Source organism: Prosopis cineraria, unplaced genomic scaffold (assembly GCF_029017545.1).
Source record: "Prosopis cineraria cultivar Desert tree isolate PC_DT_omini unplaced genomic scaffold, ASM2901754v1 PC12, whole genome shotgun sequence".
NCBI classification, from domain to species: domain Eukaryota; kingdom Viridiplantae; phylum Streptophyta; class Magnoliopsida; order Fabales; family Fabaceae; genus Prosopis; species Prosopis cineraria.
Window position 1 is genome coordinate 38771942 of NW_026555343.1, and position 15851 is coordinate 38787792.

At 34.0% G+C, this 15851-nt stretch overlaps 2 protein-coding genes across 2 annotated transcripts; both read right to left on the reverse strand.

Annotated features, from left to right (window-relative positions):
* Positions 1–572: 572 nt before the first annotated feature.
* LOC129288343 (nucleosome assembly protein 1;4-like) lies at positions 573–4782 on the reverse strand. Its single transcript, XM_054924862.1, has 11 exons — positions 4624–4782; positions 4288–4331; positions 3861–3956; positions 3056–3148; positions 2842–2923; positions 2702–2763; positions 2423–2610; positions 2170–2344; positions 2043–2086; positions 1394–1598; positions 573–1056 (listed from the first exon to the last, which is right to left on the reverse strand). The coding sequence occupies exons 1-11, from the start codon at positions 4697–4699 to the stop codon at positions 988–990; spliced, it is 1134 nt and encodes a 377-aa protein (XP_054780837.1). The 5' UTR covers positions 4700–4782; the 3' UTR covers positions 573–987.
* Positions 4783–10363: 5581 nt separating this feature from the next.
* LOC129288344 (glyoxylate/succinic semialdehyde reductase 2, chloroplastic) lies at positions 10364–15446 on the reverse strand. The gene is made up of 12 exons (XM_054924863.1): positions 15156–15446; positions 14292–14370; positions 13908–13973; positions 13364–13439; positions 13231–13286; positions 12786–12870; positions 12597–12657; positions 12224–12276; positions 12067–12137; positions 11896–11968; positions 11386–11490; positions 10364–10720 (listed from the first exon to the last, which is right to left on the reverse strand). Exons 1-12 carry the CDS (start codon positions 15292–15294, stop codon positions 10550–10552), a joined length of 1035 nt encoding a protein of 344 aa, XP_054780838.1. The 5' UTR covers positions 15295–15446; the 3' UTR covers positions 10364–10549.
* Positions 15447–15851: the final 405 nt, after the last annotated feature.

Below are 15851 nucleotides of genomic sequence, written 5' to 3' on the forward strand. Positions count from 1 at the left end.
AATAATATATTACTTCTCTGCTTTCTATTGAAAATTTTCTCATCTATCCTGGAAAGTCATGTTCATACTTCAAAGAATATCAGTTACTTTGCCTTCTTCAAAGACATGACTTGGTAATCTTTTGATTCATGCTTGCTGATAAAAGATCAACTAAGAGGAAAGTTGTGATTCGGTCAAACAGACGTGTAAGAAAAGGTTATACTACAATGAAAAAAAATATAGAAAATTTAAATTTTCATTCTTCCCTTCATCATGCCATCTAAATGTCGTATCTTTAGTTGAAGCTCCGTTAATCACAATAAAACGAGGGGTTTAAATTAAAAATGATTTTATTTATAAGTATTGTCTTTTATGTCATGATTGCATCACAACCAATAAAAAAAAAAGATTAGTTATGATTAAATTAATAATGACCCAAAAAATATTTAATATACATTTTACGAGGTTAAATAAATTTTTGGGCGGTAAAATGGCTACCGTAATTTACTTCATAAATAAGACGCAACTTACCACCCAAAAATTTGATAAAAGAGGGCGTCGTTACAGCTAAATTTGTTCACAAAGGCAACAAATAAATAATAGGTAACTCGTGGCCGCTATTTTCATTCTTTGCATGATTCTTCCTTCAAGCACCCTGATCTCAGGTTGTGCTTTTATTGTTCTTTCTTACACAGACAAGTTGACAGAATTTGAACTTTTGTAGAAAAAGCAGAGTAATGTAAGAATATATGTACAATGTCGTATAATACACGACAAATATGGACAAAGCACACATTAATACTTCTAACTTCAAAGATGGAAATAAAATTCACAATACCGGAGAGCAGCCCAAAGAACCCCATTAAACAGCCCCAAAAAAATCAACTTAAAAAGGACCACACAGTAAAAATTTCGATTGTAAGTTTTAATAGAAGTAAACTAGAGCTATCCGCAGTATTTACTCCACTGACACTAAACCTATCTCTGCCTGCAACGTGCAACCAGACACTACTGTTGCTTGCATTCAGGAGGCTCTTCACCTCGCTGACCTTTCCCAGCCCTGGCCCTGCCACTTTTCTGCAGTAAAAACCATGAAAGCATTGATCATAACATACATAACAGATATGATTGAAATGTCAAAAGCATCCAGTGCCCCATTATCTTGATCTCGATATCTTAAATTCTAGGCTATGTCCAAGATGTTTATGTTCAGTAAATGAGGTTTAGGATGATCTATGTCATCCTAGATACTAAATTGTCATGTGAGGGAACTATTTTCAGTCATATCAAACATAAGCTTAAATATCAAGGTATCTTATACTTGGATATCCAACGCCATGGATTCAAGATGTCAAATAATGAGGGAGAACAATACACCAAACACCTCCATAGACAAATAAGCAACAAGCAATACCTTCTGGTTTTTGCCTTCCTGTCCCTTGTCCTCATCTTCCTCCTCTTCCTCCTCATTGTCATCGTCGTCGTCGTCATCGTCATCGTCTTCCTCTTCATCTTCATAATCATCTTCATCAGCTTCTATATCCTCGAATTCATTCTGTACTGCCTCCCCAGTAAACCATGACACAGCATGGGGAATAATTTTATCCCGAATTGTAGAACTGCATATTACACCAAGGTAATTACGATTCAACAAGAAAACAATACAACACCATAAACATTCTTTTGGATAAATCTATCATCACAAGATTCTGCAAAAGCCAACAATGCCTTCCTCTGGTCAATTTATGCTTTATACATCCTAATCCTTTTCACTTCATTATCAGATCACCAAAATGATGCACAGGCTTTTTTCTATTTTTCAGTGTCGTGAACTTGAAAAGAAATGTAGTAAATACATTTTTCTCTCATGACAACTGTCACCCAGCAAATAAGATCGGAATGAAACAATTTACAAATGATGCAAATGCATGTAAGAGATAACTATGATCATTACATCACTAAATTCTAATGCCAACGAGACCAATAGATAAGTCAAGAGGCCACATACTCAGATCAGAGGAATACGACATATTTCTCATGCATTGCAGGCACCAGTCACTTACCCAATGTCATAATCATGTTCCATCAAGCTCTGCAGCTCTTCAACCTATCCATGCACACATAAAAGACAATTATGATTAAAAGTAATTCTGCTGCATCCAATATAATAAATATAAAATAGCAACTTACAGCATCTTCATCGATATCATCCTCCTCAGGGATCTGGGGTGGGTTGAAAAAGTTGAAAAAACTATCACATTGTTCTGTTTTTGTGATAGGTTTAGCATTCTTTGACCCTTTCTTTGGCTTCTTCTTCAAAATCTTTTGCGTCAAGTTCTTTCCTGGATACCATTCAATCTCCATTCTACAAAGTAAAACAATATAAGATATGCATCGAATGTCAACATAACAAAACATGACAGTATTAAGAGACATTAGTTACCCTATTGCTTTCTCTAATATAGGATCATCATCATCATCAATCATGTGATACGTTTTTATCAGAACAGAATTCTTAAAATATGGATTTGTAGAAAAAAAGAACTCCAGCTTAAAACCCTTGGGATTGTCGAGTTTACTCCACTTGATGTCTTTAAGATATTTGAGAGCTCCTTCATCACGTTCAGTGATCTGCTCCAGAAAAAGAAATCAATTACAATTCTATGACGCTTCAGTTGGTGAAAAACATATAGGAAAAAAAAAAAACATTAAATTCCGCCACCTCATCAGTCAATGTCTCATTAGTCTTCATTGCAGTTAGCCAGAAGCCTGGAACTCCTTTCTCTGATTACACGAACAACCAAAATAGTATTAAACATCAATGCCTGTGACTGTATGAGCAAACAAGAGCATAAGGGTTACCTTCCGTAACTTTCTCTTTGTCTGTCCCTGCTTCATCTGTAATTCCCTCAACCTCGACTATGCCATTGACAATCTCATACCTCTATAGCAACCATCAAAAAAATTCAAAGAGAACATAGCCCATGAAATTACAAAATCTATTTGAGCAAAAAATCTCCAAAGCCAAAGAAAGCCATCTGATAAAAAAGGACCAGCAACTCACTAACATACACACCTTTGTGAAAAGTGGTTCATAAAGCTTCTGGTATCTAGCTTCCAATGATGCTCTCTCCTCCAAAAACTTTGACTCCAACTCATCATGTTGGCTCTGCAGGGGGAAAAATGGAAACCTTCATTTGAGTACCAAACTAATGAAAAAATGACACTTCTTTGAAAGAAGCCAGAGGAAGTAGACTCTATTAAGGAGCATAACAACATGGCCCCTATTACAACAAAACCAGACACTACATGCTAATTGACTGCAACTGCTACTGAGACAATAAATTCACAAGGATAGAGACAAGACAAGAGATAGAAAGAATCATGGCATGTCAAACATTACTGAGGCTTAAAGCATCTGGGCTATAAAGTATTGCAACATGACATCGTGATCAATCACACTATGTCAACCTGTTTTACATTCTGTTATGACCATTTTCATCAGACACTCAAAACAGAAAGCACTTCCTTCATGAAAGGATGCAATACACATATATACATTACACACACTAGCAGCTACAAATACCACAGAAATTATGACTGAAACACAATTAAAAATTAGTTGCAACAAAAAATATGTAAAAGCTATTAAATACAACGAACACTATAAGGAACAGACAGAGCCGGCAGAATTGAGATTTGAAATCCTCTGAGGTATTTCATCTTGGTGAATAGAGATAGTAAGAATAGTGGGTCCCACCTCCACATATGGACTCCACTCAAGTGGGACCCACTACCTTCTCATTTTTCTAATTCACCCAGGGAATCCAAATTAAGAGTTGGCAAGAAGGGCAAGAAATTTTTTTTCAAAAACATCATACCTGCAGACCTCTGAGAACCTCCATGCGTTCCCTGACTTTGGGTGACAGCGTGTCAAGGATGTCCACATGCTGCCCAGCCAAGAGCTGAAGTTTATCCTGCAAAAACAGTAGATATATCAGTGAAAAATGCGCTATAAAAACTCAGATAAGTACATCTTGATAGCAAGACTTTGGTTTTGAAAATATCATTATGAAAAGGTAGCCTGTGTAGATATTTATTTTCATTCAATACATCAATAGACTCCACCTTTCTTTCTTCCCAATAATGAAAAGCATTCCATATAAAATTTGCTAACAGTATCACCACCCCACATCCAGAAAGCAAAAGTTACTGTATATAAGTTTTTTGCCAGCCAAGAAAGCGACCCTTAGTCAAATTCCACCCTTTTTTCAATAGAAAAGGACTAGGATATCGATATAAACTTACCTTGAGCGCATTAACGAGATCAGCACGATCCTCGGGACTAAGAGCTACAGATAAAAAACAAACACTTCTGAATTTATATCATATTCTTCAATCAGTCGTAGCAGTAATAATAACGATAAATTCTCAGTTTTTAATAGAAAAACAATTTTCGAAGGTTATAAGTAAACGAGCACCGTTTTTTTTTTTCTTTTAAAGGCTAGCTTGTAGTAGCCGGAAGATGCAGAATTCATGCTAATATTATAAGTTAGATTCATATAGCACCAAATCACGAACACGAGAGATACGAGCAGCAATAAAGATCACGGCGCAAAAATTAGGGGTTCCGATAGAAGTTACCAGCTGCGGCAGCGGGGAGATCGGCGTCAGCAGCGGGGACGCGTGTTGTATCGTTTTTGGAAGCGTCGTTGCTCATTGTTGAGAGTGTTTGGAAGGCGAGAAAATGAGATAGAAAAGGAATAAGAAAAAAGCGAGAGAGAAAAGGGAAAGGGAGGAGGGTAACGGATTCAAGAGAGAATATATTCGGGAGAAGGAGATGGGACCCGGAGGATGTAACTTGTGCGGCAGTGTTGTGACTGTTTTCGCGGATATGAACCGCGCGTGAGATGAAGCGCGTGGAGACACAGACCAATAGAGTGCCGAGGAAGTGGTTGCGTCAGTTGTACTAACCACCAAGCCACGGTGTTGTGGCCACCTTGTAGTCGTAGAGTTAGATTTTTTTTTTTTTGCCAGAAGTTGTAGAGTTTGATTGATTCAACTATTTTTCTTGTTTCGGAAAAACACGTTTAATTAGCCTAATTCTGGCCGAAATTAAAATTAAATATATGCCATTATTGTATTTTGCGTGTAACTAAACCAGTCACATGTCACATGGATTATATAATACAAATAAGAATAAATCATATTATACATTTATTGCTTACAAATATAAATAACATGATTTATTTTATATATATATATATATAATATTGAGAAATTTTGAGGGGATGATATCGCCTGTTCCTGTTCCTGTTGGTGGTGTATTAATATTTAATATTTGATGATGTTTTGAAGGTAATCAGTTAATTGCACGGTTGGGCATTATCTCTTGTTTGATATTGTGGAATTGGGATTGAAAAAGTGAGAGTGAGAGTAAAACTATAAAATTTGCTTGTTTGGTGTGTGGGTTTTCAATTATGTTAAAAACTCATTCTTATTAAAAATTATGAAATTCACTTCCATCATATTCCATTGAGAACTCAATTCCATCCTTCTTACTACAATCAAATTTTGATCTCACTTTCACTACCTTACTAAATATCATCTTCAGTTCTATTTATAAGTCACTTATAATATTTTTATTAAAATTAAGGAAAACATTAAATTTCATTAATTTTATTTAAAAATTTAATAACTTTTTAATTTTACCCCTATTAAATATGTATACTTTAAAAATAAAATACTCTAACATTTAATAATCTTCCTAATATTGAATAGGGGCAAAAGAGTAAAAATAAATATAATAATTATTGAGGTACCTCATAAATAAGATCAAAATAATTTTTTTTTGTCTTATAAATAGAATTAAAAGAGTATATTTTTTATCTCATTTTTATTTTCATCAAAAACTTTCCTCATGTACTGAATGAGGTATGACACCTATCTCAATAAAGAGTTGAACCTAGGTAGGTAGTTTCCTCCAATAAACATCAAAATTTCCACCTCAAGAATTCATTAAGTTCAAGACAAGATTACTATTAGCGTGGATTATGATTATGGTTTATATTCTACATTTTTGAATGAAGGCCGCAAAGGGGGACTTGGAAACTTTTGGATGGTTTTCTTCACATGATTTTTGGGTTTTTAAGATATGTTATGGGAAAACTTTTAATGTTGGGCAAATTCACTTTCTCATTTATGTTGCGAAGATGACACCTCTGCCCTGTACTAGCTTCCCAGCTTTGTTCCCATTCTATATATTCTAGTTTGACCCAGGGGATGATTGGAAGGCTTGGTGTTTGACTTTTGGTTCTGACTTACGCCAGTTGAAAGCTAGGATAGCCGGTAGGAAATGCTTGCTGTTTGACTTTTGATTCCTCTTTAAGCGGTGCTTTAGTGGATATACATCATGCAAGGTATTGAAAACCGGATCGATCATTGAATCGGTTAAATGCAGAGATCAAGAGTCATGGGTTCAACCAGGAGTCAAATCGAAATTAGACCGGTCATAATAAAATAATATAATTTAAATTAAAAATATATTAATTCTCAATACATTCATACATATTCAAGTCTTAATATCTCATATAACATATAATAATAATTCTAACAATAATAAAGTATAACAACATTTCTATATTTTTTTAAAATAAGGTTAATTAAATGATAAAAAAATTTCAATGAGTTAAAATAATAGAAATAAAAATTTATTTTAAAATAAAAGATAATAAATGAAAGTGATATATTCTAAAAATTATTTAATTAAATAATTCAAATTAAAAAAATAATATAATATAATATATATTTATACTTTTTGATTTCTTTTTGCTTCTTTCATCCCCTCATCTGACATAAGTATATTTTTTTTACCCCATGACTTCTATTGACCTATCATTAATCATTATCATGTCAAAAATAAATATATATCTTGGTTAATCATTATCAATTTTTTTTTTAAATTTCAACCCGCCCAACCCGCCTGAACCGAGGGGTTGGGCGGGTTAATCCCGGGTCACCCGGGTTAACTTAAAACACAATAAAAAGAAAACCGGACCGGACACATGGTTGAGTCACCGGTTCACCGATCGGACTGATCGATCCGGTTCGGTTTTAAAAACAATGACATTATGTGATTTCTTCGTGGACATAAAACCCAAATCATTTATTCCTTATTTGGTTAATTTTCTTCAAATTTGTAGGTTGCTCAATGAAGTCAAGAATGTGCCACGCATCTTCTTGCCCTACTCCTTAATATTGTGTAATATCTCGTATATATAATGCAGGCCTATTTTATTTTTGCTTTGTGAAATTACCTCTTTGCCCTTTAAAAGGGTGATAAAAACACACCCACGCTTATCAGCATGTGTATATTTTTCTTATTCCCTCTTCATTTCCAGTTTTGATCCGCCGAGAGAAAAAGAGAGAGAAGTGCTTCGAGATTCTTCATCCAACTTCCAAACGTCTGCCATTCTTCTCAGCCGCTCCCCCTCGCCGGATTCTCCTCTGCCTCCATTCCTTCCTCGTCCACGCAGCTGAGTAGTTGGGCTGTTGCTATAAGAAGTCTGAATCTAAGTTCCTTCCCTCCCCTGTGCACATGGTCGAATTCTTCTCTTCCCCTGTTCCGCTGATGCTGATTTAGTGAGTTGAATTTTTCATGTTCTTCTCTGTGCTGTTGATGTGTGTGCTGTGTGAGTGTTAGACATTGATGTTTCTCTTGCTTTATATGTTCAATTTTAAACTCTTTCCTTGCCTTTTTAACTAGAGCTGTACGTGTAGGGGAAGGATTGTTTATTTAACTAATGTTAAATTGAAGGCTTCAGTTTTGTTATTGTACAGGAAAATAATGATATACTCCCTTCGTAAAAAAATATAAGATATTTTTAGCCGAATCTTACCCTCAAATAAAATAATTGCTTACTTTTAAATTAATCATATCTTTTCATATTTATCATTATTAAATACCCTACAATAAATATAAAGTCATTATCAATAGGAGTGCTTTAAAAAAAATAATAATTATATCTCAAAAAATTAAAAATGCCTTATATTTTGAACATCCAACTTTTTAAAAAATATTTTATATTTTTGAACGGAGAAAATATATATATATATATATATATTGTATATCATTTACATTGATTCTTGGCAAAGGATGATTTAAGAAGTATAATTAGGATTGTGTTATAACAATGCAATTAGTTTGGCTAAAAATAAAATGGAGAATTTAGAGGTATAAATGAGGATGTATGTAAAATAGATTTAATTTTTTAAAAGATTTATTAAAATTTTATTATGTCTAATAGGAACTTCAGAAAAAGAAAAGTTTGATTGAAGTTGTAAGAAAAGAATTTTAAGAATTTAGTGATATATCAAGTAAGTAAATAACATTCCTCAATAAATAAAAGTAATGATCTTTCTCTTATTTTGTTTAATTATTTATTTTAATGTTCTAAACTTTTTTAATTGTATCTTATGGTTAAGCTAATTTATATGTAATTAGTTTATTTATTATTCAACTTTAATTATGTAGACACTCTTATGGTATTTTATTTCTCTTAAAAAGTATTGTACATGCATAGATTGGATAAATTATAGGTAAAAAAGTTATTTATGCTTCATAATTAAGGAATTTTGGACTCTTTGTGTGACATAAATGTTTTATAGGATTGAATACAAAACGTCGGTTGCTAACGACAGTTTTATTAATCCTTAGTATGCTATGGCATACTCAGTTAGCAGGATACTTTGAAAGTGCTAGCTTTGTGTGTCGACCAACACACATGAAAGGGAGGGTATAATTTCGTGAATATGATTTACGCTTGTTATTCGTGAGCTTTATGCTTGTGTCTATTTTTCGTGACTTTTAGCCACGCCAGATGTTACATATCCTCATGAACTATGTGTTCACACCTATTATTCATTCTGTTTAGGTTTTAACAGAAAACAAATTTTTTCAAGTTATATTTTTGCTTTTAAAAATTGTATTTCTATGATTTGTTTTGTATAAAAGATATATTCCTAATTTGTTAATTATAATTCTCTATTTTCTTTCTTCTATTTTTGTTACTCAATTATCAAGATAAAATTGTGTTGTTATCTTCTAATACCATCAGCAAATAGATTAGCCTCTTGTTTTTTATTGTATATATTTATGATTATTATTTTTATTTATTATTATTATTTTGGAACGTTATTCACTGAAAGAATTTTTAGTCTTCAAATAATAGAAGTGGACCTACTTTGCAATAGACCTTAAGGGATTCCTTGAAATAAGAAGCATAGAGTCTCTCTGCGAATCATATAGGCGAAATCCTTATTTAAATAATTTTGGTTTGTATATGTTTATATTGTATCGGAGTAGAACTCTGAATGCTATGTGGATGTTCTTTTTAGCAAGTTGTAAAGATTTTTGAAAGTCCAACTTATAGCAAAGATTTTGCTAAAATTCTACAATAAGTTTAAATATTTTGCTTTTATTATCAATAACTTAATATGAATGACGATTATATGATAAAATTATAATTAATATGTTAGATGTGTTAAGTACTTAGGCTAATGAAATATTTGTTAACGGTGTGACAGATTGCTATTTTCATTAAAGGTCTTTGGGATTTGTATCACACCCTCTCAATTGCAATTTAGTGGTGAAGGATCTCTTTCTCAAATTATTGCCCACATAAATGATCATTGTCTTGTTTCTACTGGTGGCACCACAGGAAGGCAATTTGGTTTTTTATTTTTCTTTCATTGTCATTCCATTCCCAATACTCTTCTTGCGATGACATTGAGTGAAGTGATGCTTCTCCCTTTGGGTAGTAACCATGACATGCATTCCTCGATCATGTTTGTCTATTCCAAGGCTTTGGGTTATTTTCATCTAAATGGGTTGCTACTTTCAAGTTGACTTTTCAAATGGATTCTCCCAAGTATTCCTCGTGCCTGTTACTATCATTTCTGGATTGGTTCAAGACGGAATTCCTTCCTGTATTCACGAACGAGTTTCTTTGGCTATTTCTTTATGCTATTTTTTCATCTCCTGACCTTGAGGACAAGGTCAATTTCTATGAGAAGGGTAATGTCATGAATCTTCCAAATATTGGTGGGACCCCAGAAGGACCTGTGGATTGGGATCATTCAAGAAGAGTGGTGGTGTCGGTTGTGCCTATGCTGCTCTGTATGATGTGGTTAAAAATAATAGAATTGAGAGAGAATGCTAAATGTGAACCCAGTGCTATATATGAGGAGAGGGTAGAATGAGTAGGGCGTGGAATGATTTTGTGATCTCTCTCTGGTGTGATTCTCTCCTCTGTGGACACAGCTCGCTCTCTATTTCTTTTCTGCTGCATTTTTATTCTGTTGCTTATGTTTGATGCTATATCAATGCTGTAATCGACTTTGTTTATCAGTATATTGAGTTGGGATTGGATTTTTATAATTTGATCATAACAAAGGTCAGGGAACTTACGATGCTCACACATCAATTCAGTCACTTTTCTGAAAAAAGAAAGCAGTAAAATGGAGCTGCATTGCTAGCAAGCCTAGTGTCTGTCATCAAAAGAAGCTGTGGTCACTCATTGGATGAATGTTCCATTTTGGCCTTCAATGCTTCAATGACTGCAGAGAAGTCCTGATCCCCAAGGCCATGGGATTTCGCAACTTTATATAACTCATTAGCAGCCGCAGCAATTGGAGTAGATTGCGAAACAGATTCTGCTAACCCTAGGGCAAGCCTCATGTCCTGCCACCACCATTGATCTTAGTGTCAGAAAATAACAAAGAGTTCTCAGCAAGTTGGCAGAACAGGAGTTTCTATTGATGTTTAAAATTCAAACTCATAATTAAACCAGGAAAATGAAGAATAGGGATTCTTCAAAGTTGTGATACTATTACTTTCTAAAAGATTTGGACCATTCAGATCATATCCACATAGTACAGACCAGATTTATTTATTTTAGTATTTCCTCCAATCCTATTTATAAAGTGTTTTGCAAACACAAAAGGTATTCCTTACTACAAGGTGGTGAACATAAAGTTGGAATAATCTTCTCATTTTACCCCTACTAGAGACATTGCACAGATGACGAAAAACATGATAACTTACAGCACGCGAAAGATGTCCCATACATTTTATAAAGAGGACAGGAGGAGGTATTTGATAATCAATTTTGTTAATTTATTTTGTCCTTTGTCTGTAAGTACACACACATACAATGCGCAGCTATTATCAAGAACATCAATTGAAGCAGTGCACGCATTATTCCATCCACGATGTAGAGGATCAATGGCCTTTAAGTAACCCTTAAGCAAGTCAGTTAAGCCTGGAGACCGAGTCTATAAGCTTATTGGTTTATCACTTGAATTGGCTGGTCTGGTTTAATTTTCAAAATTATAGCATGTAGATACCTTCTGCTGATGCTTAAGGGGAAATGCAGTTGGATAGAGTGACTGAATCATGGATGGGCCCTTGGTTGAGTACATTGGCGCACTAATGGCACCCTGTGAAACAACCTGCAATATCACGATTCGTAAAGCTCCTAAAGAATATTTATTTTCTAGTGCTTACAAAATAAATACTTCTTTATCAATGACCAACAAAGAGGAATCACAAGATAAAAATAAATATAATACAAGGAAGAAAGACAGATCAAGCTATGAGCAAGCAACCCTAGAACATGAATAGACAGACTCAACACATATACAGGAAGAAACACTTATTTCAAGCATTCCAGAAGAAAAAAAAAACTCAGTCTCTTTACTATCCCTATCAACATGATTTTAAGGGACATAACTTCTACTTGGCCCTTTGAAAGCATGGGCAACGATAGCAAATTTCAGTCATAATAACCAAAACAATTTTTTTGAGGATAAGTTTTTTATAATTATGGTAGCAAGATTTTGCGGAGTAGGAAATACCTCCACTAGTACTTTAGGATCCAGCCCCACTTTCTCTGTGAGAAGTAATCCTTCAGAAAAGGATGCCATCATACTGTGATCGATGGAAAAATATGGATATAAATATTGTTACCTCAGTCATTAATGTAAGGATAAATCACATCAAATAGTGAGCAACCAACTGTACAAAACCTGCCCATAATCATATTGACAACAAGTTTCATTGCAGCTCCATTTCCAACATTTCCTAGGTAAAATCTTGACTGCATAGAAACATAATTAGCTGTGAATCAATTAACTATTTTACTTGGCATGAAGGACCAAGAATAATGAAAAAAGGACTACATACCTTCCCCATTATGTCCAGAAAAGGAGAAATTGTGTCATAAAGATCTTTATCACCTGAAACATCGCAAATATTTTGGAGCTGGTAAGGTCCCATTTGCTGGGTAGAAATGCACAGTCTGATTGCCATCGCCATCAGGATGATATTGTTTTCCTTACAAATAAGGATGATGACATGAAAAGAAAATTCAGCTAGCGGATGACATTATAACTCGTTTAAAGGAAATTTCAAGCATCTGCAGTTGCCGGCACTGGTTCAATTTTATATTGTGCATCCCAGTTGACTTTCATTCTGGTAAATAAAGTTGAAAAAGTTTCTTAAAAATTTCCTTCCCTGCAAAATTATGGAACTGATAGACAACAATACAGAACTTTACCTGCTGTTAGAAATATCAGCTGTCCATCTTCTGCAGGCTTCTTGGAACCTGAAACTGGAGCCTGTGGGCACCAAAATGACTTGGTAGGAATTACGACATTTGCCGCACAGAAGGGTTAAATGATGCATATCCTAATTGCACCAATGAAGAATCAAGGAGAATCTAAAATGAAGCTATAATGCACTGCACCTCCAAAAATAATGCTCCAGTAGATTTGACATGCCCGCTAATCAATTTAGATGTGATCCCATCGACTGTTGAAACATCTACATATCTGAATATAGGTATCACGCCGCTTGTCAGACTATGGAGGAAATTGCAAAAAACACCATTAGTTGTTACATGATACATCTTCAACACTTCTTTTGAAAAATAAACAAGCAATTAAGTGTTATGGATTGCATATATTAGTATGCAATCCACAAAAATAACAATGTTTTAACTCTTGACAGCCATGGATATGCTAAATCAGGCTGGAGGTAAAGTTTCTAGGAAGTGAGACTATAAGGCATGAGGAGATGGGGAAGAAATAATGCTGTGTTTGATGTGCAAAAGAGTCAACAACCATTTCAAATGACATTATGTGTCAAATTGTAGAAAAATACTGAAAAGAGTTTGAGTTTGCACATTGCACCCTTTTCCTGGACCCAATCCATTTGCAGCCCCATGCTTTCCACAGGCAACATCCACCTGGAATGGGGAAAAGATAACAATTGAGTGCTGACATACAATTGGACATCAAGTAAACAAAGCTGAAGTATACGTACAGCACTCCGAGGGTCAGCAAGCATGGCAAATGTGAAATCGCAAGAAGCAGCTACTTCCTCAGGAGATGAGTTATATCTGCAGAAACAAATTCATGTGAAACATATTTAAGATCTCCAGTGGAATCATATTAACTTTCATATATAGGTTCTATGAGCAGTAAAGACACACCCTTGCCGCTAGATAAGTTCAAAAAGCTGAACAAGTTTATCTACTACTAGTACTACTAGAATGTCAATTAAATGAGGATACTTCCAGAACTTCTGGTGACTAGAAAGTGAAGATGGAATGAATACTAACTTTCTGTGCTCTATATTAACAGCAGACGTACATTTATTGTCCAGCATACAAAAAATGTGTGTCTGCACACCCTAATATATAAACCATGTCTGCATTAAAGGTTAATACCAGAGACTTAAAAAAAGAACCTCAGTACCTCATCCAATCCATAATGCACATTTGCTAATAGTAATGGCGTGGAAATTTTATCATTATGTTACATAGAAAAGATGCATTTATATGGAAATATGTATTTCAAAAACTTACTTTGCTCCCAAGCTAATTAATGGATCACATTTGCTCTTGGTCCTATTCCAAACAGTCAGGTCACATCTGCAGATCAAACATAGAATTGCTTAAGTTTGTGATAGACTTGTCATTGTCAACTCTATTCAATCTATATAGTTTTAACTAGAAATTATTGTCAACTCAAACAATTGGCCAGAACAATGAAATAAGCCAAACAAGAATTTTGATAAGTAACCCACTATTAATTCAACCATGTAAACACGCACTTCTACAGTAACAGGAAAATTAAAAAAAAATGCATATGCAGACTAATTTTACTCTTTGGGTAGTAATTAAATTTTATCCTTTGTTACATTGTAGCTATTCCTAAAAATACAATGAAGAAGTTATGTTGATCCATACCCAGCTTTTAACAGATTTTGTGCCATTGGAGAGCCCATAATTCCGATGCCTAAAAAGCCAACACGTGGTGCCTCATTTACTGAAAGCACAAAATAATAGTTTGGTTCAGTGGGATAGAAAAACATATTGGCAGAGTACATACTGGTATTTTAGCCTTGTATCTGCTTCAGCGTTGCTAGAATAGGATGTGGATCTTATACACCCTTTTCAGTTTCTTGTGTCACAATTAGCGAATTAGACATCTCATTTTAAACAAATCTTTAGAAGTTTATCTGAATTTATATCATGCTACAGCAAATGCTACGCTCAACCTCAATGCCTTGTGATTCACTCATCTCCTGGAATTATACATTTATCAAATACAAAAATTTCATTTATGTATATACCAAAAAATGCGAGTTACTCTTCCGTGAAAGGGAGAGATCGTACTGAAAATTTCAGCATTGAAGTTCAAAAATTACATGATGACATCGAATAAGAGTCAAAATTAACTTACAAGTGGCACTCAATAAAGTAAAATTAAGCTAGCAGTCAAAGGCTCAAAGCACATTGGGTTCCACAGCCTCAGAGTTCAGACAATTACATTGACCACACCATAAGTGCCTTGCTGACTGCAATTTTTAATTTTGTCATATCTGTTATTAAAAACCTGTTCTACGCACAAAGTAACTGCAATTTTTAATTTGTCATAACTGTTATTAAAAACCTGTTCTACGCACAACTGAGCATAACGTTTACAAGCACGGCAAAATATAAACGTTAATTAATTTTATCATTTTAAACTTGATAAAGAAACCAGAAGGCATGCCCTATCACGAAATTGCAGCTCAAATTCGCAACAAGGGGGTAGTCTGAATTGAATACCTTGAGCTGAGGCATTGGATATCTGAGAAGAAAAGGTTCTAAAAGATACAGAATTGGGTGATGTGATGGAGAAAGGGTAGATGATTCTTCCTCTGAAGTAATGTGAAATCTGAGGACACAAGCTCGAGCACAATGCCATGGCGTTTGAGACGCTGGGAAACCAATTTGACTCGACCAACGAATTATTCCCTGTTGGGCTTGTTAGCCTTGAGTTCAACGAAAATCAGCAGGATCGCATGTCTAGGCAACATGCGTCTGAGACTCAGTTCGGATAAAACGTCAGGGACAAAAGAAAAAATCAATATCACCATTATTTATCTCAGACTTTTAGTATATCAAATTATCAATATCAATCTATATAATAAAATTAAAATTAAAATTAAAATTAAAAATATTTATAAATCAGACACGCACAAATCGTTATTGCACGGCTTTATATATTTATGTCTTCTATATATAATATAAATATTTTTTTGATAAACTATAATATAAATATTTTAATGAAAAAAGGATAATAAAATCTTTTTAAATTGTACAAATGATAATTTAATCCATTGAAATATTATAATTATATTGATTCAATGTTAATAAATTTTAAATTAAAAATTTTATTTTATTTTTATTGACAAGTTGTAGATTTTTATTCAACTCTTACGATTTTTGAAATAAAATTTGTTATTCTTTAAATAAAAATTG

What these genes read in the sequence shown, in the direction of transcription:
- LOC129288344 (XM_054924863.1), bottom strand. Translation starts at nt 15,294, where the DNA reads ATGGCATTGTGCTCGAGCTTGTGTCCTCAGATTTCACATTACTTCAGA. An exon ending in GGATTGGGTCCAGGAAAAGG is followed by an intron (nt 12,871 to 13,230) that starts GTGCAATGTGCA and finishes ACCTATATTCAG; the next exon opens with ATATGTAGATGTTTCAACAG. An exon ending in ATCCTAAAGTACTAGTGGAG is followed by an intron (nt 11,491 to 11,895) that starts GTATTTCCTACT and finishes GTGATATTGCAG; the next exon opens with GTTGTTTCACAGGGTGCCAT.
- LOC129288343 (XM_054924862.1), bottom strand. Translation starts at nt 4,699, where the DNA reads ATGAGCAACGACGCTTCCAAAAACGATACAACACGCGTCCCCGCTGCT. An exon ending in ATGATATCGATGAAGATGCT is followed by an intron (nt 2,087 to 2,169) that starts GTAAGTTGCTAT and finishes GTGCATGGATAG; the next exon opens with GTTGAAGAGCTGCAGAGCTT. An exon ending in AGGAAGGCAAAAACCAGAAG is followed by an intron (nt 1,057 to 1,393) that starts GTATTGCTTGTT and finishes TTTTTACTGCAG; the next exon opens with AAAAGTGGCAGGGCCAGGGC.